Genomic DNA, 24874 nt, shown 5'->3' with positions numbered 1-24874 from the left:
CCACTATATCAAGTACCCATCAGGAACATGTTGGGTGGTCCCTGCACAGAACAGCAGCGAAGGTGAATGTCCGCTGTGCCCACCACCACACCATGCTTTCGCTGGCTCGCATTGATCTAGAGCTTCCAGCAGCATCTCAGAGGACCCAAACGTCAGTTGGTTAAGAATCAGAGAAGAATCTTATTGAGCCAACGGAGGGATGGCTGTTCCGCCCAGCTGACCCTGGAGGCCAGGCTTGGCTGTTATGATCTATGGTTCCACACCTCTCCCACTGAATCTTCGAGAGCAGGGAAGCAGCAAGAAAGGGTATGCAAACTGGAGAATCGAGCAAAAATGACTTCTGCTGGGTGGCGTTACATCGTAAGGAAGCCTGCCGCTATTCAGCAAACGTTTTTGGGAACCTACTCTGTGACCGGCGCTTGTTAGACTGGAGGGGGAGGGGAATATGGAGAGGAGTAAGCCATAGACTCACGATCACATCACAGCACTGCCGCAGTTGTTACGGGCTGTGGGAAGCCAGGTGGAAGGAGGAGCTGCGGAGGGCTCCACAGAGACGGTCTCAGGGGATGAGGAAGAGCTCCCCGGAGGAAGAGCATCCAGGCACACGGGGAACCGCCTGTGCAAAGCCCACCCTCCCAGCAGATCAGAGGTGCCAGGAGGAGGCCCTAGGGACCCTTGAAATAATAAACCTTTATGAAGACTAACCTTCAGGGAAGCTGATCTGCCTTGAAGGCTCAAAACAAACAAGCAGCAACTAAGCCATTCTTCAGCTTGATGACTGAACCAAGTGCCAGGTGCCTATTACACACTTCTGTGAGCGATGCGGGGAGCACAGGCCTAATCCCTGTCCCCTCAGTGCTGATGTAGAGCCTTGGCCTCACCCCTCCTGCTGCCCATTCTCTGGACTCCCTTCCCTGCCTCCATTCTGAACTCTTTCTTGAACTCTGACTTTGCCTCTAGGGCCATCAAAACACTGAACCCTCATTTCTGACTTGCCCAAGTCTTCAACAGTGTGGGACACAGCAGGGGAGAAATGGCCTTCCTCTGAAGGGACTGCGCTGGCAGGAGAGGTGGGGTTTACTCCGTCCCTAGAAATAAACTTAGGGCTAAATATCAAGCAGGGACACTACCTACTGCTTACTGTGTACCTACACGCCCGACTCTGCTACATGCATTATACCAATTTATTAATTCTAATGGCTGGCCAGCCGTCTTTATAGACAAGAGCATGGAGACACAGGGAGGTGACGTAATCTGCCCACAGCCACACCGGGACAAAGTCATGGCACCAGGGCTGCAATACCAAACAGCCACCCCCCCTTTGCAGGACAGACACCGGAGCACACTCAGAAGAGAAGACCTACTCCTGGAATCCCACCTGACGGCTTCCAAGCACACAACAGGGGAGCTGGTGGCCTCAGGTCCTGATCAAACAGCTTAGGATCTCCACGTACAGAGAACGACAGGAGTGGATATGGGGTAACAAGAACCCGAGCTGCCAGGACATGGAGGCAGATCCCTGGGAAGAACCAGAGATCACCCTCTTTCCACAGCCCTGAAAGCTGGACACAATGGCCCAGACCAGTGCTGTCTGCAGAACTTTCTACAAGGATGGACATGTCTTATATCTGTACTACCCATCGACAGCCACTAGCCACATGTGACTACTGAGCCCTTGAAATGTGGCTAGTGTGACTAAGGAACTTAATTTTCCTTTTTAACAAACTTAAAAGAGCCACATACAGCTACTCTCAAATTGGGCAGCACAGATCCAGATCTAGAATTGTCAGATTTCAGAGCTGAGAGTTCTGCTCAGACAAGTGACTTGTCCCAAGTCCTTCCACTAGATGAGGGGCAGAATATAGCCTCCAACATGTGCCTCCTTCCTCCTGGACAGAGTCCTTCCAATCGCCGCATGGCTGGGGCCAAAGAGAAATTTCTACTGTGAGACCCACTTCCCACCCCAAGGCAGCTACACGGACAGCTCAATCATCCCCACTGTGAGTCGGGGCAATGAAAATCAACTCTAGGCCCCTGAATGCATGCCGCCTTTGCCTGGGGATAGTAATCCAAAGGGGTTCAGAGGTAAGATCAATTAGCTCATTAAAGAGAGCTAGCAGGTTGCCTTTTCAGAATAAGCTGGCAACATTCAAATTGTAATTAATTATTCCCCAAACCACTTCAGTGACATTTCAGAAAAGAACCTCCATGAACAACACCCCCACTCCCTACAGTGACTCTGATTACGTTATGTGAGGTGAGGATCAGTTTTAAAGGGGTGCAGAAGGGATCTGGCTTGTTAAACTGTTTTGCCCTAAGTCCCTCTGTCTATAAGAATTTCATGACTATGGTATTTCGGATTCATTCTAGGTCTGTCCCAGAATCACTGGGTCATGGCAGCAAACTGGTTAAAGAGAGGCATGGCCCTGAGCTCTGTGTGCTCGGCAGCTTCTCCCCAGGGACAGTGCCAGGACCCCAAAATGGCGCTGGAGGACATAGGGAATTTGAGAACCAAGAGCACCTGACAGGGCTGTGTGCACACAGGACACTGGGCTCTGCAAAGGCCCTGCTGACATCCAAGGAAATCAAAGTGTCAGAACCATGCGCCCTTCTCACCTGGACTCACAGTCAGGATGAACCAAGCAGTCTCTGGTTTCTTTGGGTCTGGTCATACAATCTTGCAGAGAGCAGGGAAGGGGGGGCGGTATTTCTAACTGTACAGAGGTCAGATAGCTTAAGAAGACTACAGCTTGGCTGTAGATTCTCAGGACACAGCGCTTGGGTGAGGGAGACCTATGGTGTACACAGCCATCCCAGATGGTGAGCAGGTGTCCAGCTGCTCGGCATACAGTGGCTGGGGCAGAGGCACGTTCCAGCCCCGCAGACAGTGAGCTCTGGCAAGACAACTGGGTTCTAGAGTTCAGTACTAAGTGAGAAAGGCCTAGGAGCGGTTCTTCACAGAAGCTGGACTGTAGCGTGGGACAGCCCCAGGTCAAAGATCTGTGTGGGGACAGGGGCAGAAGAGGCCCACGGGGAGGACTCCAGACCCAGACCTTGCTCAACCTGGGGGCCTGTGGCCTGGCAAACCCACTAACTTTGTGCCAGATTTCATCTGAAAGAGAGGGTCCCTGTGGCTTTGGTTTGAAAACATTAATTCTTTACTATAAGATTGATGTTTTCCTGTAAGGAATGGGACCATCTGACATCTAGAACTAGTGCTGTCTCCTGCTCCAGTTTCTACCTCCTCCCCTGACCCTGAGGTCCACTCTCATCATAACAGCCAAAGTGAGACTCACAAAATATCCTGATGTCAGTTCAGTTGGTTAAGTATCTGACTCTTTTTGGGGGGGGTGTAAATATTTATTTATTTATTTGACAGGCAGAGATCACAAGTAGGCAGAAAGGGAGGCCAAGAAAGAGAGAGGAAGGGAAGCAGGCTCCCTGCTGATCAGATAGCCCAATGCAGGGCTTGATCCCAGGACCCCGGGATCACTACCCGAGCCAAAGGCAGAGGCTTTAACTCACTGAGCCACCCAGGCGCCCTAAATATCTGACTCCTGATTTTGGCTCAGGTCATGACCTCAGGGTCAGGGGATCAGGCCTCATGATGGGCTCGGTGCTGGACATGGAGCCTGCTTAAGATTCTCTGCTTCCATCTGCACCACCGCCCAACTTGCACATGTGTGTGTACAAGGATGCACTCCCTCTTCCTCTCTAAAAAAACCAAAAGCAAAAACAAAAACAAAAAAACCCAAAGCCTAATGGAGCCACAGTCCAGGGGATGTCCTTTCCCTGTCTCTGGCAGCTTCTGGGGCCTATGTGACCTGGTCCTCCATTACCTGGAAGATGTTACCTGCTATTACCACCCGCACCCCATACTCTGCTCTTGCCCCCCCCCGGCCTCCTTGCTGAAGGGCAGCATGTGGACCTGCTCTCAGGACAGGGCTTCACACCAGCCATGTCCTTGGCCTGAATGCTCTTCCCCAAGGACTTGCATGGCTCCCTCCACCTCCTTTGTTCAGGTCCTTGCTCAAGGTCATCTTCTTGGTGAGGCTTAGCCTGACCCTATTTCACACTTACCAGCCCTCACTCCCAATACCCACACCTGCCCTGTGATTTCTCACACTATGTGTACTGTCTGCAGTTTGTCTACCTCTGTTTAGAATGTAAACACTGACAGCGGGAATTTTGTTTTATTCGCTATTATATCCCAAGTGCCCATAGCCTGGCACAGGTTGGTGCTTAGTATTTGCAGAATGCCTATGAAGCAGTGACAGCTCTGAGTGCCTGGCTACTCAGGCAGCCAAGGAAGGGAGACCTCCATCAGCACTCCAGAAACCCATCAATGAGAAAAAGGAAAAGGGCGGGGTGGGTGATGGAGATGATCTCGGAATTGGAAGCCTTCCTTTTGGGATTCATGGTGGTTAGACCAATCGATGAAATGGATCAACACTTAGAGGCCCAACCATTTAATTAGAAAAATAGCTGTACCTTAGTAATTCCCAAAACTCCAATGTTGGGACTGGATGAAGTAGAGCCATTCCCAGTACCAAATATGCCATCGAGAACACAGGAGAGACCCTCCACGAAAATCCCCCTAAAATGTAAAGGAATGGGGGAAAGAGAAGCATTCATTCAATGGGGGAAACACTCTGAAATATGCTCCAAGTGGCTGCACCCCAAAGGTGGCGTGCTCGGGCGGGGAGCCTTCACACTCCTGGGAAGGGTTACGAGTGCAGAATCTCGGGCCCCCACCCCCAGACCTGCCGGAGCAGAGCCTGCATTCTATTTTAACAGGATCCCCCATGCTCATCCAACTGTGAGAAGCACTTCTGGGAACCACACATTAGACACAGGTGTTTAAAAACCATTCCAAATTAAAGGCTTTTAACCAGAAAACAGAGCCATTGGTTGGGATCGAAGACAAATACAGGCTGTCTGCTGATCTGATTCTTTTACTATTAATAGTTTCATCAGGAAGAAAACGCTTCGTAATTCTGTCAACACTGCAACTTTTTAAAGAATCAATATATAAGTAGCTCCGTCATGTGCAGCATCCTTTAGAGGAAGCTGTAAAAACCAGGAGTGTGAACACGAACAGAACCGAAGTGAGACATGCTCAGACAGCAGCGCACTGGATCTCATCACCCTCTATCCCTCTGGAAGGGCAGCGGCTGGCTGGCCGAGGCGGGGAAGGGGCAGATCTGTGCTTTTCTCTAAGGCCTCCGCAGAGTCCAGTTTGCTCTCAGCATCCAGAAACGGAAGACCAGGTGTACTGAGGAGATAAACCCCACAGCCCATAAGTCTCCAAATTCTGCAGACTGGACCTACACCTGCTCTTCTCGTCTCTCTATACAGGGATTACAACTGTGAATAGATGACACAGCTTTTAGCCCTAAGAACAGTAAGAGAATAAAGAAATCAAAGGGAACATCCTTCCATTACCCCAAATCAAGCAAAGAACAATGGCAGCGTCCCGCATCTGCTGTAGTGAGTTTAAGGTCTGTTAGGGTCTCAGAGAAGTGTCTTCTGTGACTGTCAACACGGCAGGAAGGGTGGAACTGCCCTCCATGTCCCAGATAAGGAAAATGAGAGCAAAATGGGGGCAGTGACTTGTCCAAAGCAGACAACCAATAAGGAGCCCTGATGGCTGGCTACTTCCATGCTGAACCTCCTTCTCTTCTCCAAGATTAACCAAAGGGCCAGGTGAGGAGGCACTGGGCCCAAGGAAGAGCTCCACGGTCAGAGGAACGTACCTGTTTATTGCATGGATGGGAGGCGGCGGAGCACAGGAGAGCCTTGCGCAGGCGTAGTAGTCCCCAATGGACTCAATAATACTGGCGACCACCGCGCTGAGCATGCCGATGACGCCAGCGGCAGAGACGGTGGGCAGTCCCCACTGAACTACGGAAGGCAAACAGGAGAAAGTAAGCAGGACAGCAAAGGACTCCACACCACACACCCAGGTTCCGAGCCTCGGGGAAAATCTTTGTTGATTTTTAAATGTCACTCTTCAGTATACTACATGCCTGGGGACAGTTTCTAAATCAGATGAAGGTGGCCACAACCAGGATTGGTCTGGAGAGATAAAGTGATTAGAAAGCAGAGGCTGCTTCCAAGCCACGCTTGGTGTCTACTAAATTACAATTTAACACAGCCTGCTGTGGTGGAAATTCCTATTGGGATGGGATATTTGTATGAAGAAGATTTTTAACCCTGCTGGGAAGGCACGGCACAAAACAGTGGCGATCTTGCCCAGGGGGTGGCATTAAATGAAAAAGTGGCGAAAAGTCACCAGCTAAATTTAAATCTCAGCAGTAAAGCATAGCACCAGATACAGACAGTCCCCTAATGTAAGATTAGTGCTTTTTTTTTTTTTTTCTTAAAAGTAAACCATGTTATGTTAAATAAAATAGTTTCCTTTAGAAAAGCAAAGAAAAGACCTCAGGACACTTTGTGTTGGATATCTGGATTGCCACACGAGCCACACAGGGAGAATGGGTTTGGGAAGAGAAAGAGGACAAGAAGTAAAGTGTGCAGATAAGCCTGGGATGTGTATGAAGGCAGGACTGTTCCTGTCTGGGAGTAGAGAGGGGCGTGCCTGGTCAACATGGCGTTTTCGGGTGGGTTTGGAGATTTTTCTCATGCTGATAATTTCTTTATCCAGCAACATTTTGCATATCATCTCTAATCTAAATAATCTTTAACATAGTTATTATGTTACTGACAGAGTACTGTAGTTTCATTTTAGTGTCTTGTTTTTGGGAGGGATACTTACTTTCCCATTGTTTCTATTGCCTTTTATTTCTTAGTCTCTTTACTCTGTTTTCTTATTTTTTTCCCATTTTGCCTGCAGCCTTAAATTAAATGTGATTTTTAAAATCTTTATTCCATCTACTCCAACATTTTAAATTGTACTCATCTAAATTTTTGATCCCTCTTCCTTCCACTCATTTCTATATACAGTATACCCTTGAACAACATAGGTTTGAACTGCACTGGTCCACTTACTAGCAGGTTTTTTCCAATAAATACAGTACAGTAGTGAAAATGTATTTTCTCTCCCTTGTAATTTTCTTAATAACATTTTCTTTTCTCTTATTTTTCTGTAAGGGTACAATATATAAAACATGTAACATACAAAACATGTTAATGACTGTTGACGTTGTGAGTAAGACTTCCGGACAACAGTAGGGCTGTTAGTAGTTAAGTTTTGGGGAGAAAGGTTATATGCAGATTTTCGGCTGCGGGGGTGAGGCGCATCTCCCCGCCACTGCCCACTCGTTCAAGAGTCAACTACAGGTGTGTGTATAAACTTTGTTGGCTTCCAGCCTTCTGTCTGAACTGTTATTTCATCTCCCCTTATAACTAGAATGCCTAATTTATGTTGTCACTTCACAGCAGTTTTTCAATCTCAGCACTACTGACATTTTGGGCCCCCCATCTGTATTTTCACCATTTTTCTCATGCTAAAGACCAAGGACCACTGTTGTAGATATCTGAAAACCTGTCTCCAGATGAAGCCAAACTGTCAGGGTGAACTCTCTTGCTGTCTGCGGGTCCCCTTCTGCCCCATGACTGGTGGCCCCAGAGCAGCTCATGGCAGCAAAGGGCTGTGGTGAAGAGGAGCCCGACAGCGTGGGCCACCATCCTGGGGCTAGAAGCCCAGTCCACTTGGCCATACCCCTCACGCACAGGCCGGGAGGACCCTGGGGACATCTCTCTGGTTTCTCAGCACATGCACAGCTGCTCTTCCAGAACAGCCCACCCCGTGTTCCTCGTTTGTGCTCATCTTAGGACTGGCCGGCGCCACAGAGAAGACCTCCTGGCAGTGCTCCTCCTACCTCCCACACCTCCTCCTCCTGACTGCCTGGCCAACCGGTTTCACCTCATTTTATATCAGATTCTGTGTCTGTTTATAAAACGTGCATTTATTGTTTTTTTGGGGGGGGACAGATGTACATAAATACACAGACCATATGATCTGATGAGAATGTTATTTTAAAGAATAAACTTTTGTTAAGTATGAACAGGTCAGTGATGGAACAACTGCCAATATCACTGTCATTTAACATGCTTGGAACAGTTTTCTTTGACCCAACCTTGCTATTCTCAGCTTCTCCTACTTTTTCTCATCATCATAAAATGTGAGGATGTGGCTGCTGAGCAGGGGAATAAATCAGCGGAACCCGACTAAGGTCAGGTTTCAGTTCTAATTAAAAGGCCCAAGTGCCAGGAACAGGGTCTTTACAACAGAACAACCAAGCATTAATAACCGCTGGATTCATACAAGTCACTTTTGGGGCTGGCCCCAAAGTCCTCTGTGTGAATCCAAGTGATACCTCAGCTTAGGGCTACACCCGCTACCCCCCACACCTTGCCAAGAGTTACCCAACACTTAAATTATAACTCAAGAGCCATCTCCCACCCATTAGTGAGTATCTGTCCACTTCTGACAGCTGTGACCAAATAAAAAACAGAGTATAGCTCCCCATTAAGAGATGACACAAATCCCATCATGCTGAGCAGTCGACTTGCTGATCATCAGGCCTCTCCTAATTAAGCCTGCTCTGTGTGGGCAGCTCAGGTACCATGTGGCTCTCTATTTGCCTTCTTCAACCCTGGCAAGGGATTCCTTGTCTAGGATTTCATCCCAGTGGAACCAAAAGAATTAGTTCATCTGGGAAGGGAGCTGGCACGAGTCTCCGAGCATTAGTCCCAGCCTTCTGGGGACAGGGCCTCCCCCTGTCCGCTGTCAAATCCTCCAAATTGTAAGACCTTCATGGGACATTCTAGACCAAAGAAGGCTTTTCAAGCTGCAGAGCCTTCTGCCACCTTCCAGCTCCTCTAAAAGAGGCTCTCATGAGCTCCCAACCCCTCTCCCTCTGGCCACCAGAGTACTTACATGGGTATGGGACCTTAAACCACGGGGCTACCAGAAGCACACCCTGCCTGGCATCTGTCCGAGCATAGAAGCCGTATTTTGTGCTGTCGGGAGGGAAGACGTCGGTCACTGTGAAGATGAAGCACAGCAGCCAGGACACGAGGATGGCCAGGATGATCTAAAGTGGTCAAAGGGAAAAGCTCCATGAGGCCAACTGAGGTGGTGGAGGCTGGCAAAACACACACCTTCCTCCTGTGGGCTGCATCTCACACCCCACAACCTCCACCATCGTTGGCACTTCGCAGGAAAAAACACACCACAGATCTGCTGAGAGCCCATTCCTGGATGGAATCACATTCCAAGAAAGAAGTTTTATGCAGGTAAAGTTACTGGAACCCTCAGCCTGGCTAGAAAGTAAGAATAATGGACAATGTGCTTGCAGAGGCCATGGGAATACAGATCTCCCCATCTCAAACTGTGTCCTCCTACACTGCTGGAAGGATTTTAGAATCAGAACCTTCTGTCACTGGTAAACTTTATGCCAATGACAATTTTGTGGTCATCAGTACCCTGATGTTACCATCCTGACTTAATTCCCCCAGGAAGACCTGCTTAAAACTTCCTTCCACACGAACAAAAGCAATGTTGTCAAAAAATGAAAGTGACTACTCACAGGGAACATTTTGAAAAGCTGTAACTTGTACGCAGTCCATCCTTTCTTGGATTTGTAAATTGGGAGAGGAAATTTAACATTTCTGGCATACTGAGAAAACAATAATACTAGGAAAATTGTCCTGATGAGAGAGAGAGAGAGAAAATAAACTATGTTAAAGGCTATCTGTGTTTTAAAATAATACTCAAAGCTTCAACAGCAAAACTGACCATATTATTCAACTCATTTCTCTAGGAGCTACTAGTCCTTTTAACTGTTATTTGGGAAATCTTATCTTTTTGGAAATGCCATTTTGGGAAAGATACTAGTTCTAAGCATATCTTGATGCTAAAGGAAACTGCCATATAAATGTTTTGGCTAAATTTTCCTGAACAGGACAAGAAAACCTGAAGAAAGCACATACTTAGGAAAGATGCTCACACTGCGTAAGGGAAAAAGATACCTACAAGACAATGCACACTAGAATCACAACTATGAATCAGCTACAAGACACGCACTTGCCACACGGGCATGAACACACACGCACGTGTGCAAACAGGTAAGGGGGTCCAAAATGCTCTCAGGGATTGACTACCAATAGCAATGTTTTGAGACTTTTCTACTTTCCCGTATTTTCTGATCTATATCAAGAGCATAAAGTTAGCTTCAAAAAGCAAAAAGCTTCAACATTTAAGGCCTACATACAGGATTCAGTATTAATAACTTTCCTGAGAGGTTTGTGTGTCAGGTATTATGTGAGGGTCATGCCGCCCACCATCCCAGCCTTCTGCAGCGGTGGCTTCTGTGACCATCCACGTCCCAGACAGATAAAGCCAGTGGTCCAATATTACGCAGGCATGAGTTTGCAGGGGGGTCGGGCCAAGGGGTCTAGCTCTGCAGCCTGGCTCTGAACTACTTTGCCACACTATCCTAAGAGCAGGGATACTAGGGCTGGCTCAGAAGGCCATCTACCTGGAGCCCCACCCCTGACCCAGCTGCACTGAGGATCAGAGGAGGCAGCAACATCAGATGACTGCTCTGCAGCAGGACCCCGCACGCCCGCTACCAAGCACAGCAGGTGTGGGACAACTTCCCATTGCTGACACAATGAAGGTCTACAAAGATGTGTTTCATCGCCCACAGGGATACACTCTCACTTACGACCCGAGGGAGAGTTGGCACAAAAGTGGGTTCCCAAAGTTCAGCTTAATTGTTCCTGGGCACAGCTCCAATTGCAGAGATGGAATTATCAGCTCCGCTGACAGTGGGTCAAGTGCAGCTTCACTGTCACATTCCTAACGAGGCACGTGGTCTATAGCTAGCCGGAGAACAGGCTCATGCCGCTCCATCTTCTCCCTTCTCCCCACCTGCCCAAGTTCTTTGTCCACCTGGCGATGGGGATCTCAGCCCAAATACAAAGTCATCGAGCCAGTACCAGTTTGAAGTTGGAAATACACATGTGCCCAAGCTATTTTAATTCCCCCCAGGGTGGTAAAGTTTAACTTAAAAATGTTATGGTGGGGGCACCTGGATGGCTCAGTGGGTTAAACCTCTGCATTCAGCTCAGGTGATGATCTCGAGGTCCTGGGATCAAGCCCCGCATCGGGCTCCCTGCTAAGTGGGGAGACTGCTTCCTCCTCTCTCTCTCTCTCTCTCTGCCTGCCTCTCCACCTATTTGAGATCTCTGTCTGTCAAATAAATAAATATGTATCTTAAAAAAAAAAAAAAAAGTCAAAAAAAAAAAAAAGTTATGGTGAACACTTGGGTGGCTCAGTTGGCTAAGCGTCTACCTTCAGCTCAGGTCATGATCCCAGGATCCTGGGATCAAGTCCAATTATCGGGCTTCCTGCTCAGTGGTGAGTCTGCTTCTCCCTCTCTGTCTGCTGCTCCCCCTGCTTGTGCTCACTCTCTCATTCTCTCTGACAAATAAAATCTTTTAAAAAAATGTTATGGTAATGATGGGTGCTAAAACTGGTTTACTTTAAATTTAGATTAACATAAAGTTTTCATGTTCCAAAAAAATGCTGATTTATTTCAAAGTGAACACTCTGAGATTCCAAAAGACCCCAAGTCTATTATTCAGGCAACAGCCACCTGTCATCGCCTGCAGCATGGTGTTCACGTTTTAAAGCATGTTTACAAGGGGAGGGGGGACAGAGAATTCCAGGAAGGACACCCAGACCTCAGGCCAAATCTGGCAGTGCAAATGAACTAGGATGGACTAGGCAGATGAACACTTCATTTTCCTGCCACTCTAAAACCCATTCCCCCCCCCCCTTCTAATTTGTTTGTCCTCAAACAGCCTGTGTAGCAGGTGGAGCAGGCAGTCCCATCACAGAGAGGCCACAGCAGAGGCTCAGAGGTGAGGGGTGTGCCTGAGCCCACGCATCTTGGCCAAGCAGAGAAGGGGAAAGGATAAGCCAGCCACAGGTCCTCAGCCCAGGGTTCTGTCCAACCAAAGGCTTGCTGACTTTCTACCTTACAAATATTATGCAAGCAATGCAGACTACAATGTAGGAAAATTATAAAAGGTGAATAAGCAAAAAGAAAGACAAAATCCTGAAGACCACTCATCACCCCAGCTTAACAACAACGTAACATTCAGCCTATAGATTCTGAGCAGCTTCCACTCCCTGGATATTTATAGGGCATCACTGGGTCTGGGGCACCAGGGTTAGAGAGGGACATGGGACCACTGACGTCACCCTTGCCCTTGAAGCACTAATAGGTCCATCATCTGACCCAAAAAGGAATCACACTTCACAACATGCTTCCTAACTAGCCTGTAGCCCCTATTAATGCCACCTCAACAGATGGAAATAAGCAACTGCACCTCAGTGGCTACTTAGCATTCTGCCTTATGCACATACCACGTCTTGTTACACAATTTCCATATGGTGTGACACCAGGAGCATAAACAACTGCAGTAGATCACCCCTCCTGGCACCTATCTACACATTTCCTTAGGGCAGGATCCTAGGACTGGAATGGATCTGTCAAACAGTAAATGCCTTATGAAAAAGCTCTTTTTTTCCTTATTAAAAAGCTTCTGATACAAACTGCCAAATACACAAAAGCTGAAAGAATTTACAAATCCCACCCAGAGACCAAAGACATCCACTTGCTTCTCACTGCAATACCAGGTCTTATACATTTTTTTTTTTTTTAAAGATTTATTTGAGAGAGAGAGACACCGAGACAGCGCAAGTGAGGAGGGGCAGAGGGACAGGGTCCCTGCTGAGCTGGGAGCCCACCAGGGCCTGATTCCAGGACCCCGAGATCATGGCCTGAGCCGAAATCAAGAGTCAGAGGCTTAACCAACTGAGCCACGCTGGCGCCCCATAAAGTCTTATACTTTTAAATAACTACCAATTTCGTCAATTTAAAAAATTATCGTCGTTTAACTTTCATTCCTTACACTGAAGAGTATGTATCTCAGCATTGTTCACAACAGCGAATACTTTAAACAACAAGCATGAGTATCAATGGGGGAATGGTTTCATAAATTCTACACTATTCCATACTATCAGCATTGTGCAATTTTACAAAGAATGGAGCAGATCTAAACACACAGTCTTAGAGAGATGAGCCCAGAAAACTGTTAGAGTGAAAAGCAGACGATCCTGGTAAAGCTGCATCTATCACTATGTTTGTGTTCAGGCATACAGGGCAAATACGAACTTCTCACTCATCAATTGTGACTTTATTTATTTATTTATTTATTTATTTATTTATTTTTGAGGTGAGGGAGTGGGTGGGAGGAAATATTATTTTAATTTAGATTTCCCTGTTTAATTACTGTTAAACTTCAAATGACTAGAATTTTAATATATTTAATATATGTGGTGATGGTACATGGGGGTTCCTTACACTATTCTGTATTTGAACAGGTTTGAAAACTGTATGAAAGTAATCAAAATAATGTTTTCTCATGAAAAGCAGCTGTCATCCAGAACCAATGCTTAGAGTTGGGAATGTCACCCCATTTATCCTCTCTTGAGAACCTGCCTCTAACTGTGCCTCTCTTGGCTGACTTAGGAACCCGTGTCAGTATAGTCTGACCTACCACCACTGCCCCCACTGCTAATAAAATCCCTGTGAAGGGGCGCCTAGGTGGCTCCAGCAGTTAAGCGGCTGACTCTTGATTTTGGCTCAGGTCATGATCTCTGGGTCCTGGGATCGAGCCCCACATTGGGCTCCACGCTCAGCGGGGAGTCTGCATCGTGATTCTCTCTCTCTCCCTTTGTCCCTCCCCCAGCTCTCTAAAATAAATAAATTAAAAAAAAAAATCCCTGTGAATATGCAGCATTGTGATAACCGGGGAGGCTAACCCTTTTTACATACTAGTTAGCTATTTATACTTCCTTTATTTGATTAAATGGCTGCTCATATGATACCCTTCATCCATTATTCCACCAGGACTCTCCCTTAATGAAACTATAAATTAAGGACCTTAACCTTTTTAATGGAATTTGTTGTAAATATATCCAAGATTCATTTATAGTTTAGTTTGTGGTTTATTTTTTTAAAGATTTTATGTATTTATTTCACAGAGATCACAAGTAGGCAGAGAGGCAGGCAGAGAAAGAGGAGGAAGCAGGCTCCCCACCAAGCAGAGAGCCCGATTTAGGGCTTGATCCCAGGACCCTGGGATCATGACCTGAGCCAAAGGCAGAGGCTTAATTTCAGTGGGTTTTGATGGGAGTTTTAAATGCATCAGTAGTAAAATCAGTCTTTCCCTTTACAATATCTGCTTTAAGAAGGATCTTCCTCTGGACGGCTGGGTGGCTCAATGGGTTAAATGTCTGCCTTTAGCTCATGTTATGACCCCAGGGTCCTGAGATGGAGTCCCACATCAGGATCCCTGTTCTGTGGGGCGTCTGCTTCTCCCTCTGACCTCACACACTCTCTTTTGCAAAAATAAATAATCTTTTAAAAAAAAATATCTTCTCCGCCCATGATTAAATATTTATGTACATTTTCTTCTGGCACATTTATTGTTTTACTTTCTATACTTAAGTCTTTAATTCAACCGAAATATAATTTAATATAAACTAGGAATCTAAATTTTTTCTAAATAATTTTTCTCATGTAATTCTTCTATTCCCCACTGATTTCTGATATGATTACCATCTTACACTAAATATTAATTTCTTCTTGGTTCTGTTTCAGTCACTCCTATTCTGCTCTACCAGTGTCTATCCTTCCCAGGGCTACAGTATTGTTATTAAGTTCTGAAATGTATTTTAATTCTTGTAAGAGCAAGTCACCATTTCCTTCTCTCTGACTTCTTTGGGAATGGCCCATATTACTTTATTTTCTTTTTCACTGACTAGCACGTCCAGAACAATCTTAAATGATACTGGTAATAACAAACACGCTTATCTTGGTTTCTGATTTCGGCAGGCAGGCCTGATATCTGTCTCTCACTGTTAAAGGACGAGGCACTTAAAACTTTTATTCATGAAAGATCCTTCTATTCCCATACTGCTAGTAATTGGCAGCAGAGATAGAGACTGAATTTGACTGATTTAGTTGTCATCATGGTTTTTTATTAATTAAATCCACCATGGGCCTATAATAAATTTTCTAGGGACGTCTGGGTGGCTCAGTTGATTAAGCATCTGCCTTCAGCTCAGGTCATGATCTCAGGGTCCTGGGATGGAGCCCTACATTGGGCTCCCTGCTCAGCGGGGAGCCTGCTTCTCCCTTTGCCTACTGCTACGCCCCACTTGTGTTCTTGCTCTCTGACAAATAAATCTTTAAAAACTTTTTTTGGGGGGGGCACCTGGGTGGCTCAGTCTCTGCCTTCAGCTCAGGTCATGATCTCAGGGTCCTGGGATCCAACTTGGCATCAGGCTCTGTACTCAGCAGGGAGCCTGCTCCCCCCCCCCCCGCCCCACCTGCCTCTCTGCCTACTTATGATCTCTGTCAAATAAAATCTTAAAAAAAAAAAAATAAATAAACTTTTTTCCCCTAATATTTAATCATCCTTGAGTTCCTAAAATGACACACATAGTGTGCTGGCTTTTGTATTATTATCTATAAGATCATTTTCCCAAACCATGTTCCAAAGAACATTCTTCCAAAATATGCTACTAGATATGGCACTAAAAAAATAAACTGTGTGTGCAGAGCTGTACACTAAGGCCTTTTTCTGAAAAGAGTCTTCTGCACACTTGCCTTTTAAAAGATCAGGGGCGCCTGGGTTGCTCAGTGGGTTAAAGTCTCTGCCTTTGGCTCAGGTCATGATCCCAGGGTCCTGGAATAGAGCCCCACATTGGTCTCTCTGCTCAGCAGAGAGCCTGCTTCCCTCTCTCTCTTCCTGCCTCTCTATTTGTGATCTCTGTCTGTGAAATAAATAAAATCTTAAAAAATAAATAAATAAAAGATCACAAGGAGACAAAGTAGAAAAAGATGCTGAACTTTGGCATGCCACTACCTAAACAAATATGTACTAAGCTTGAGGCTTGACACCAGCCATAGGGAGGAAAGAAAATGTTGGTCCAGAACCTCCCTACGGTATTAGCTCTGTCAGAATCTGCCATGTAGGGGTGCCTGAGTGGCTCAGTGGGTTCAAGCCTCTGCCTTCCGCTCAGGTCATGATCCCAGGGTCCTGGGATGGAGCCCCACATTGGGCTTTCTGCTCAGCAGGGAGCCTGCTTCCCCCCTGCCCCCTCTGCCTGCCTCTCTGCCTACTTGTGATCTCTGTCTGTCAAATAAATAAATAAAATCTTTAAAAAAATAATAAAAAATTAAAAAAAAAAAAAAAAAAAAAGAATCTGCCATGTAGATAAAACTGGCTGGGAAGTTTCCCTGGTTTCTCAAAGTGCCAGAACCACTTAACGAGTGTGGGAATTTGCCCTTCCTTGAAATACAATATACTCACTAACCACTGGAGCCCAGAACTTTTATTAGAGATAAAATCCTCTGACAGCATTCTTGCCTCTTCCTGCGTCAGGGGTATACTCACAAGCCCCAGTCCTCCCCTTGCTTATTATGAGGTGCTTACTAAACACCTGCTCTGTGACAGGCAGTGGGCCAGGTGCTGGAAGTGCCAAGGGGACCAGAACTGAGCTGAAGCCTTACAGAGCTGGTAGCCCAAGTACAAAAGGAGTTGGCTGGAAACTAAAAAACAGGAGAGCCAAAAGGAAAAGATGGACAATGGATACACAGAAACAACTGAGGAAATTTTCCCATGAACAGAGAAAAAAATGATTTGGAAAGCAGAGGAAGGGCTTGGAAGGTCCAACATTCTAAAAGTTCCAGAAAGGGACAAGCAGGAATGGAGGGGAGGAAGGCATCCTTGAAATAATTCAGGATCATTTCCACCCCACCCCCACCCCCAAATGTCTGAGATTCCAGAGTGAAAAGGCCCCAAGTGCCCAGTGCGAGATATAAACAGAATGAGGGACTGTGAGGAAGGCTTCAGACACAGACAACGAAAAGACCTACAAGCTTCCAAAATTCTAGCTTGTGTCCAAGTAGAGTTTCACAAGGTGGAGAAAGGAGTAGAGAGTGACCAAGTACTTCACAGGGCTGTGAATGGGCAAGAAGGGAGCAAGCAGAAGTTGGAGACCAGTCTGGAAGCAATGACCGAGGATGAGGACTGTCCAGTGGTGGGACGGGCTCTGGAGGTGAGGCAGAAAGATGGCGTGCATGTGGGGAGAGAGAGGAAGCAAAGAATCAGGGACACCTGCAGGACTTCTGGCTTCACCAGCTGGCTGTGTATTTTGGCTCTGATCGAGAACAAGATGGCAGGAGGGGAGGAGTGGTTTGGGAGTCAAAAGCTTGACCCTTTCTTCCTCTGAAGTTTGAGGTGTCTTGTGTCCCAGCACCTGGAGGGTGCAGGCCAGGGCTTGGACCTGAAGTCTAGCATCTGAAGGTCTGGCTTCAGGCTTCTGTGGAAGTCACCAGCATAACAGAGGCTTGCCAGGGTTGTGCACTAGACGGGGTCCCCCAGGGGAAAAGCATGTGGTGGGGAGGCAGCCTGAAACCAAGTTCTGAGGAACCCTGGCATTGAATGATCAGGGTGAGGAGGAGCCTGTTTGGGTTTTTATGTTTTTCTGGAAACCACCCATTTTATTAATTTGCTGTCATTCTTTTTAAATTTGGGGACAGGAAGCACAGCTAGAACTCTTCCTCCATGGACCTAGGGCTTTATCCTCCATTTGGGCCTTCATCCCCTTCCCTGCTCAGTTAGCCTTGCCAGAAGCGTGTCCATGTGTTATTTTCCAAAGAACCAATGTTGGGATTCTTCACTTTTATTTTTTCAGTATTTTTGTATATATATTAATTTTTGGTCCCCTGCTTCCATTAGCCTCCATATTTATCCTGTTTTTCTAGATTCTAGAGATAAGCTCTTCATGTACTTTGTCTTTAAGATTGTGTGGGCTTGTTTGTTTGTTTTTTAAGATTTTTAAAATTTATTTGAGAGAGTGAGAGTGGTGCAGGGGAGAGCAGAGGGAGAGGAATAAGCAGACAGCCACCCAGGCATCCTAAAACTGTGCATTTTTTTTAGAACTCTGACTGCTCTGTGGGATTGGTCGGTTCTTACCCTAATCTTCTAAAATTATCAGTAATTGTGAACTTTCAATTTCCCCTCTGACTAGGAACGATTTATAACAGCACTTTCCAGCTTCTAAGTGATCTGGGGTTTTGTTCACCCTTTTGCTGCTGGTTTCTAATTACCGTGTGATGGTAATTACATCTTCTCCTTCTTGCAACTTACTACATTTCACTGAACAGACATTCTTCCACGCCCTTCTACACACCCGTGCTGGTGTGGGCAATACTGACCAACCTTCAGTAAAATGAGAAAATTAAGAACAATCCTGGACATTTCCACATACCTTAATCTGTAAGGAGAGATGGATTATAATTTCGCAAGGATGCACTTTACTCGTTCCAGCACAGACCGGCAGGATTAAGTGTTACAGGGTAAATTCTGGTCAAACTGTTTGAGTTCTGAAAACCATGGCAGCCACCTACTGGCTGTGCAAGCCTGGGCAACAAACTTTGCCTCTTTGTGCCTCTGCTTCTTTTCCTGTTGAATGAGGCGAGCGGCAGTGCCTACCTCAACTTACAGTGCATAGGAGTGTGTGGCAAAGCTATACCAAAGCACAGGCTCAGGCAGGGCGCATGCTGTTAGACAATTACAGAAGATCTCACAAAACAAAACAACTAGAAAATTCCTTTCTATGATTATTTACTTGGTTTTAGGAATTTCACTGATTGGCAAAATTCCAGGTTTTGTACCATTTCCCTCTGACAAGATCAACTCTTACATGTGCTCTTCAAGCACACAAAAAGAATGTGGGTTCTATTTGTGGTATAGAGTTCTATGGCTCTCATAATCAATCTTATAAATATTACCAAGGTCCTGGATGTCTTTACTGACAACACATCAAGGGGTAAATGACATCTTTAATGGACTCGCACTTCCACACTGAAGGACCAGCAATGCCTGGCAGGACTCAGGCAGGAGCCTGGGGAGTCACATCTCCTATCAATGCCAACACACAGTCCTACAGCATCCCTGTCTCCTGCCAATCGGGAAGGGTTTTTTTGAGTCTCACCTATAGGATCTGGCTTCTCAGTGTTTCCATTCATGTATGCGAGAGACTTGGCATGACCTCAAAAGTTAAAAACTAATGGCATCACCATTTTATACCCCCTTCCTAAAGCCCGAAGCCTTACAACCCTCACTCTACACATGGCTGCCAAACAGGTCTTTGGAATACCTTGACTGCAATGTCACTCCCCAACCTCTGGGACTTAAACCCTTCAATAACTTTCTGCCAAGAAACAGATCAAGTTTAAACTGTCAGACTATTCTTACTTTGAAATAATAAAAAAAAAAAAAAAACAAAAACACCACCTATCTCCTAAGCTCTGTGTAAATGCTCAGAACACCACGAACCCCCCCATCCCACACCGCCGAGGCTGCCGCTGGGTGGTGGGAAGGGGAGGTGCTGACAGTCTGTGCCGAGCGGTCCAGAGCACTCACAGCATGGCGATGCCCCAGTGCTTCCCCGCTCTCTCTCCTGCTGCCTGGAAGCCGGACAGCCCGATGAGGGCCACCGTGGGTGTAATGGTCAGGGGCCCGATGTATTTCAGCAGAGCCCCAGGCAGGCCGAGGAGGCCAATGACCACTTCTATCAGTGAGGACATGATGATGGCGCCCTGGATCTGGAACGAGAGAGGCCAGAGACAGGACAGTGAGCAGCCTGTAGATCGTAGACTCCAAATGTCACCCACAACCACACTGGACAGTTCTGCCAAGCAGCGACTTACTACCTAACAGGCATGACACAGCTGGAAAATTCCTGAGGCCTCAAAAGAAACCAGTGGAGTGAGTGGGGTCTAGCCAACCTATGAATCACATGGTCACTATAGGAGCATCACATAAATGGGCACTGATAGATGTACCGCCAACCTGCCACCCCACGGACAAGTGAGAGAGTTATCATTCCCGCTCAAGACATGGGACATTCAAAGCCAGCCTCAGAGGAACACTCCAGCAGACTCTAGAGTGAGTCCCTGAGGGATATGGAGAAGGAGGTATTATTGATACAAATTCTAAAAGAACCCTCCTACAGTGGGGAAGGGCTGTGTCTGCACCCATTATGAATTAATGGTAAAAGATCTTCCAGGTTTGGGAAGATCTGGATAAACCGTCAGCCATTCTTCATGGCTGAGGACTCTCAGCTGTGTTCTCTTGCCCTGTTCTGTTCAAGTGCACCACAGCAGACCAGTATCTTTAATTCCTTCCCCACACACAGGCAAACACAGGCTGGGATGAAGAGTTCTGCTGCCCATAGGCCAGCCTCTGTCACTCCCTGCCAGGGAGCCGTGTCCCGCTGGGCCAGTTACACTGGAGGTTGTGTATCCGGTCCATGGGCACACGGTAAGGGGTAGGGAGGGAAATGAAGGGCAAGAAACAACACTGGATGGTGGCATAAAGCATTTCTGCACACTTCATTTCATAGTGATGGCACCTTAGTTTCACAGAAGAAATAAACATGTCCAAAGTTGGAAAAGAAAAGGAGGGCTTAGCGCAAGGAAGCACAAATTCTTGGGAAGCGGGGAAGAAACACAAAGAAGCCGCATGCAGACTGTGCTCAAGTTTTACCTCGCGTATCCGGGGGTACCAAATGTGCTCTGTGTGCAGCAGCTCTGTGGTTCCATTGGACACTGAAACATCTTGAAAACAAAAACAAAGACAGTATTTTTTTGGAGTGACACTGATGCTTCACAGGATATATTCATTTCACTCTTTGTAAGGAGAAATTTCTTCCCTGTTTTACGTATATTTGTATAAAATACCCATCCCTGAAATTCCTGTTACGACAGTATGGCTTACCATACTGAAAGGTGGACTCCCAACGCTAACGTAACCACATGTAGTCATTGACTGAGCGCTCCCGGAGCGTCAAAAGCTGACTGAACTGGGGATTCATACTGCTAGTGGCCTCCTCACACAAAGACCAACCTTTGCAAGCAGCGGAACTAACTGAAATGCCTGATAGCAAGGCTGCTGACTGAGGTTTTTCTAAAGTCTAGAGAAAACAGAGGGCCTTTTCCAGTTCCTAAATCAAATCCGTGGTCACCAACTAACTCCTAGGAGCAAGGAAGGAAACGAAGGTTGGAAAACTTTGCTCCTAGAACCAAAAAGTGTAACAGTATTTTGAGAGTACAACAGGACTATCTGATTTTTCTCAAACCCCCTATCTGATTTTTTCCTGACCTTATCAGGCTATTTAAGGATCTCTGTAATCACTAATGGGGTGGGGTGGGGGTGGGGAGTGAAAGTCATTTGCAGAAAACCAAAGCAGCCAGGTCCTTCAAAAGCAAAGATGGTTCAGAGAAGGGATGCTGATGCAGCAAAGAGAGTGATTACTGGTGGTTCATAAAATCCACTGAAAGAAAAGAGGCAGAAAAATAGCACAAATGTTGTTCTAGTCCATTCCCATATTTATCAATTTCATTAGCATAGAGAAATGAGGCTCCTTCTGGTCCTTACTTGCTCTGGGGTTAGGGATGAATGAGTGGGGGAGAGAGAGAGACAGAAACACGATCCACAGACTGGAGTATTCTAAGCGGTTTGTTGCTTCTGTGTTCTGTGCCTGATTCCAGAAAGGATTTAAGGCCGCCGAGGGCAGCACGTCCAGGCCTCCCTTCTATCACCTGCGCTAAGGGACCCCAATGACGTACGTGGAAATAACTGCAGTTACCTGTGGTGTTACATTTCCATTTATCTAAAGACAGGATGGCTCGAGCAGGGGCCAGAAATGCAAAAGCACTGGCCTGAAACAGGGGTAACCTAAAAGAAACGAGACCAAAACCATGATCACGGCATCAGGAACTACCGAGGTAGTTCACGATTTGACAGCTTAACAGTCTTTTCCATAGACACACAGCACATGAGTAAATGCAGGCACGCGCGGGAGAAAGAGCCCCGGGCTACACAGATCTCCTCTGCACGCGGCCAGGGCCGCCAGCTTCTCCGTCCTCCCCTCCTGCTGCTCTCCCCAAACACAGCCCTGCATGGGCCCTGGGGGAGCCCTGTGGTCAGTGCCCACACCCCAATACCAGGCCCTGCCATCACCACCTTTCCCCTCGGGGGTGGGGGATGTCTGGCATTCAGGCGTCTTGCTCTCCTGCTGAGCTTGTGAGCTCCTTCTTAAACACGGGTGTGTCTTCCAATTTACCACCCTCCTCCTCTTCCCCTTCACATCCTTATTGGTTATCACAGGAGAAAAAATCTATCCCCCCAACCCATCATTCCATTTTGTAAATCAAAAACTGCCCTAAATCCTACAGGATAAGCATCATAATCACATTAGTGATCTAGAACTACTGAGGAAAGAAAAGCTGTAAGTTACAAATCAGCGGTAGATATAATATCCTGCTTAATCATAAAAAATACTCAAGAGTTCTAAACCCTGTTTTTAAAGAACCCCGAAAGCATGCAGACTCTCTGTAAAATCTCCTGCCTTCAATCCTCAAATGCCACCATTCAATTACATTTTAGATACTCCATGCTGCCTTTTTGAACACCTAAGCTACTCAAATTCAAAAGATTTTTGAATGTGTACAACATTTCAACTATAAATGTATGAAGGTAGCTTTACAGGCTAACATGAGAACTTGACTGCTATTTTTAATATTTTCAGGGTGAAATCTAAAAATGACTCCTTCTATTGGCAGGGCTGGCAACTCCCAGATGTAGAGATCCTTCTGAAATATTCCCCAGCAGCCTTGTGTCAGCGTCCTGGCCAGCGGACCGGCACCCGGCACATGCCCCCCTGTGCTCTGACAGCACATCTGACCCCAACTGGAACAGGAAGTGGGCTAAGAGGAGGTGGCTCTGGCCGAAAGAGCCTTGTTACAAGCCCAGCGCTGGCACACACCTCTCTGCGCCAGCCACGGGCTCAAGATTCTCTTGTTCTCCTGGCTGTTTCAGTCATGCCATGAAATCACTGTGAGCAGGCAGGATGCTGGCTGGCGCTAGGGTGCCATAGAGCTGCACAGGGCAGACCAGAGGCATTGCTGGCCGTCATTCATGTGGGCACGCCCTCTACCAACCGTCCATTTACGATTACCTGTCAGAAGGGCCCAGAGCACAGTACCATCGAAAGTGGGAGTGAAGGTGACCTGAAGTGGGAATATACATTAAAGCAAAACACTGTTTTCAGAAATGCTCTGAAGGGGCAAAGGGAGGTCAACATCTCATCTGGAATGGATGCCATCTCAAATGACCGAAATAGCATCTGCTTTACTATCGTTTTGGATTTTCAGCATCACATCCCAGGGCCACATAACATGGATTGCATTTAGAGACCTCGTCCTAGAAATGGTGCCATCGACACCATACTGCTTGACTCACTGGTAGCAAAGTAAAGACTGGCTCTGGGTTCCACTGGGACATGAACTACTCCTGACCTCATCTGGACCAGACCATCACCTGGGCACCTTTCAGGGCAAATATTTTATGGCTTAACCATGACCAAAGGTGCTGAGAACACAGCTGCAAAGAATCTCCCTCATTTCAAGCAACTGGGGCTCCTGCATTCCTTTGAAAGTGTGTGGTAACAGATAATCCCCACCTGTTCTACCCCAGGCTCGCAGGACTCTGGAAAGGGCTGGCTCACATGTTCACGGTTCAACCCCGAGCACACTGCCCACCCCACGCAGCACTGGCAGGAGGACAAGGGCGGCTGCTGTACACACTAGATACTCTCAGTGGCTGACGGGGCTTTCTGAAGCTCTTCCCCAGCAGACAGCTGACCGTCTGCCTGCACAGGGCTCATCCCTCTACACTTGGTCACACACCAGTCACCACCTTGGGTCCCTGGGCTCCCCCATTGTGGGCAGGACTGCCCACTCTTTTTCTTTGTCCTGACAGCAGGAAGGGAAACGAATCAAACTGTGCCTTTCTTTACACCGGGGGCTGGCAAACCGGCCCATGAACCCAATCTAGCAAATGACTTGTCTTTGTGAGGAAGGTTTCCCCAGGACACAGCCACAGTTGTCTGCAGCTGCTTTGGGGTTACAATGGTAGAGCCTAGTAGTCCCAAGAGAGACCACAGAGCCCAAAATGTTTACTGCTTGTCCCTTTGCAGGAAAAAGTGTGCTGCCCCAGTGTAGAGGAAAAGTATTATCTGAAACACGGGAAGAGGTGGTGGGTTTTTGCAGATGAGCTTTTAAGGTTAATAGTGTCCCTAAATGTTACAAGGAAACAAATCTGAGCAGACAGGCACCTTTACTGTGCTGACGCATTCCCATGTCGGGCTCTAGCGTTAGGATGGAGAAAAACCTAACCTCAGCCTTATTTTCTTTAGAACTCAGTTGGAGGCGACCCATTTCCTCCTCTGAACCCAGGAGACCAGAGCCCCGGGCCCCACGCTCTTCCTCAACAGCCCCTTCACAGACCTGCACTCTAGCTTCTCACTTCTGAGCCTTTGCCCTTCTCAGTCATCAACTCACTTCCAACAATCAATTTTTATTCCTCATTCAAAGGCACAGAGAAAATACCATGTCCTCCAGGAAACATTCCAAGATCTCCTTCCTCGGGTTCAAAATGCTTTCCCCTATAACTCAGGCTTTTCTGTCCGCGACTTCTCCAAGTCACCCTGCAAGCTGCCAGGAAGCTGCTTCATGATCCCTGGGGTGCTGGTTGAAAACAGCAATTTCTGCATCTCACCCTGGCCTGGTGCATCAGTCTCGGATGAGGCCTCCAGTCTGCATACGGAACAATCATCTCTGGCTAAAGCTGAGGCACCAGGCACCACAAAGGCAGACTACCTCTGTGCCAGTAAAGGGATTTACTGCTT

At 46.9% G+C, this 24874-nt stretch overlaps 1 protein-coding gene across 23 annotated transcripts in view; it reads right to left on the bottom strand.

The window, feature by feature from the left end:
- The window catches only part of SLC23A2 (solute carrier family 23 member 2), a 132734-nt gene that overhangs the window by 10269 nt on the left and 97591 nt on the right, over positions 1-24874 (bottom strand). For 22 of the 23 annotated variants that reach the window (XM_082744438.1, XM_082744433.1, XM_082744453.1 and 19 more), the window contains 7 exons: positions 21773-21861; positions 20671-20741; positions 19546-19727; positions 9558-9678; positions 8906-9062; positions 5757-5904; positions 4492-4597 (listed from right to left, as the gene is read on the bottom strand). In XM_082744438.1, the coding sequence (XP_082600564.1) occupies positions 4492-4597; positions 5757-5904; positions 8906-9062; positions 9558-9678; positions 19546-19727; positions 20671-20741; positions 21773-21861 (874 nt within the window). The remainder of the gene's footprint in view (positions 1-4491; positions 4598-5756; positions 5905-8905; positions 9063-9557; positions 9679-19545; positions 19728-20670; positions 20742-21772; positions 21862-24874) is intronic. The other variant, XR_014315282.1, reaches the window with a different exon arrangement.

This window comes from Mustela nivalis, assembly GCF_964662115.1.
Source record: "Mustela nivalis genome assembly, chromosome: 8".
Taxonomy (NCBI): Eukaryota; Metazoa; Chordata; class Mammalia; order Carnivora; family Mustelidae; genus Mustela; species Mustela nivalis.
Note: the sequence above shows the minus strand (reverse complement) of the source record. Positions and strands in the feature narration are given on the sequence as shown.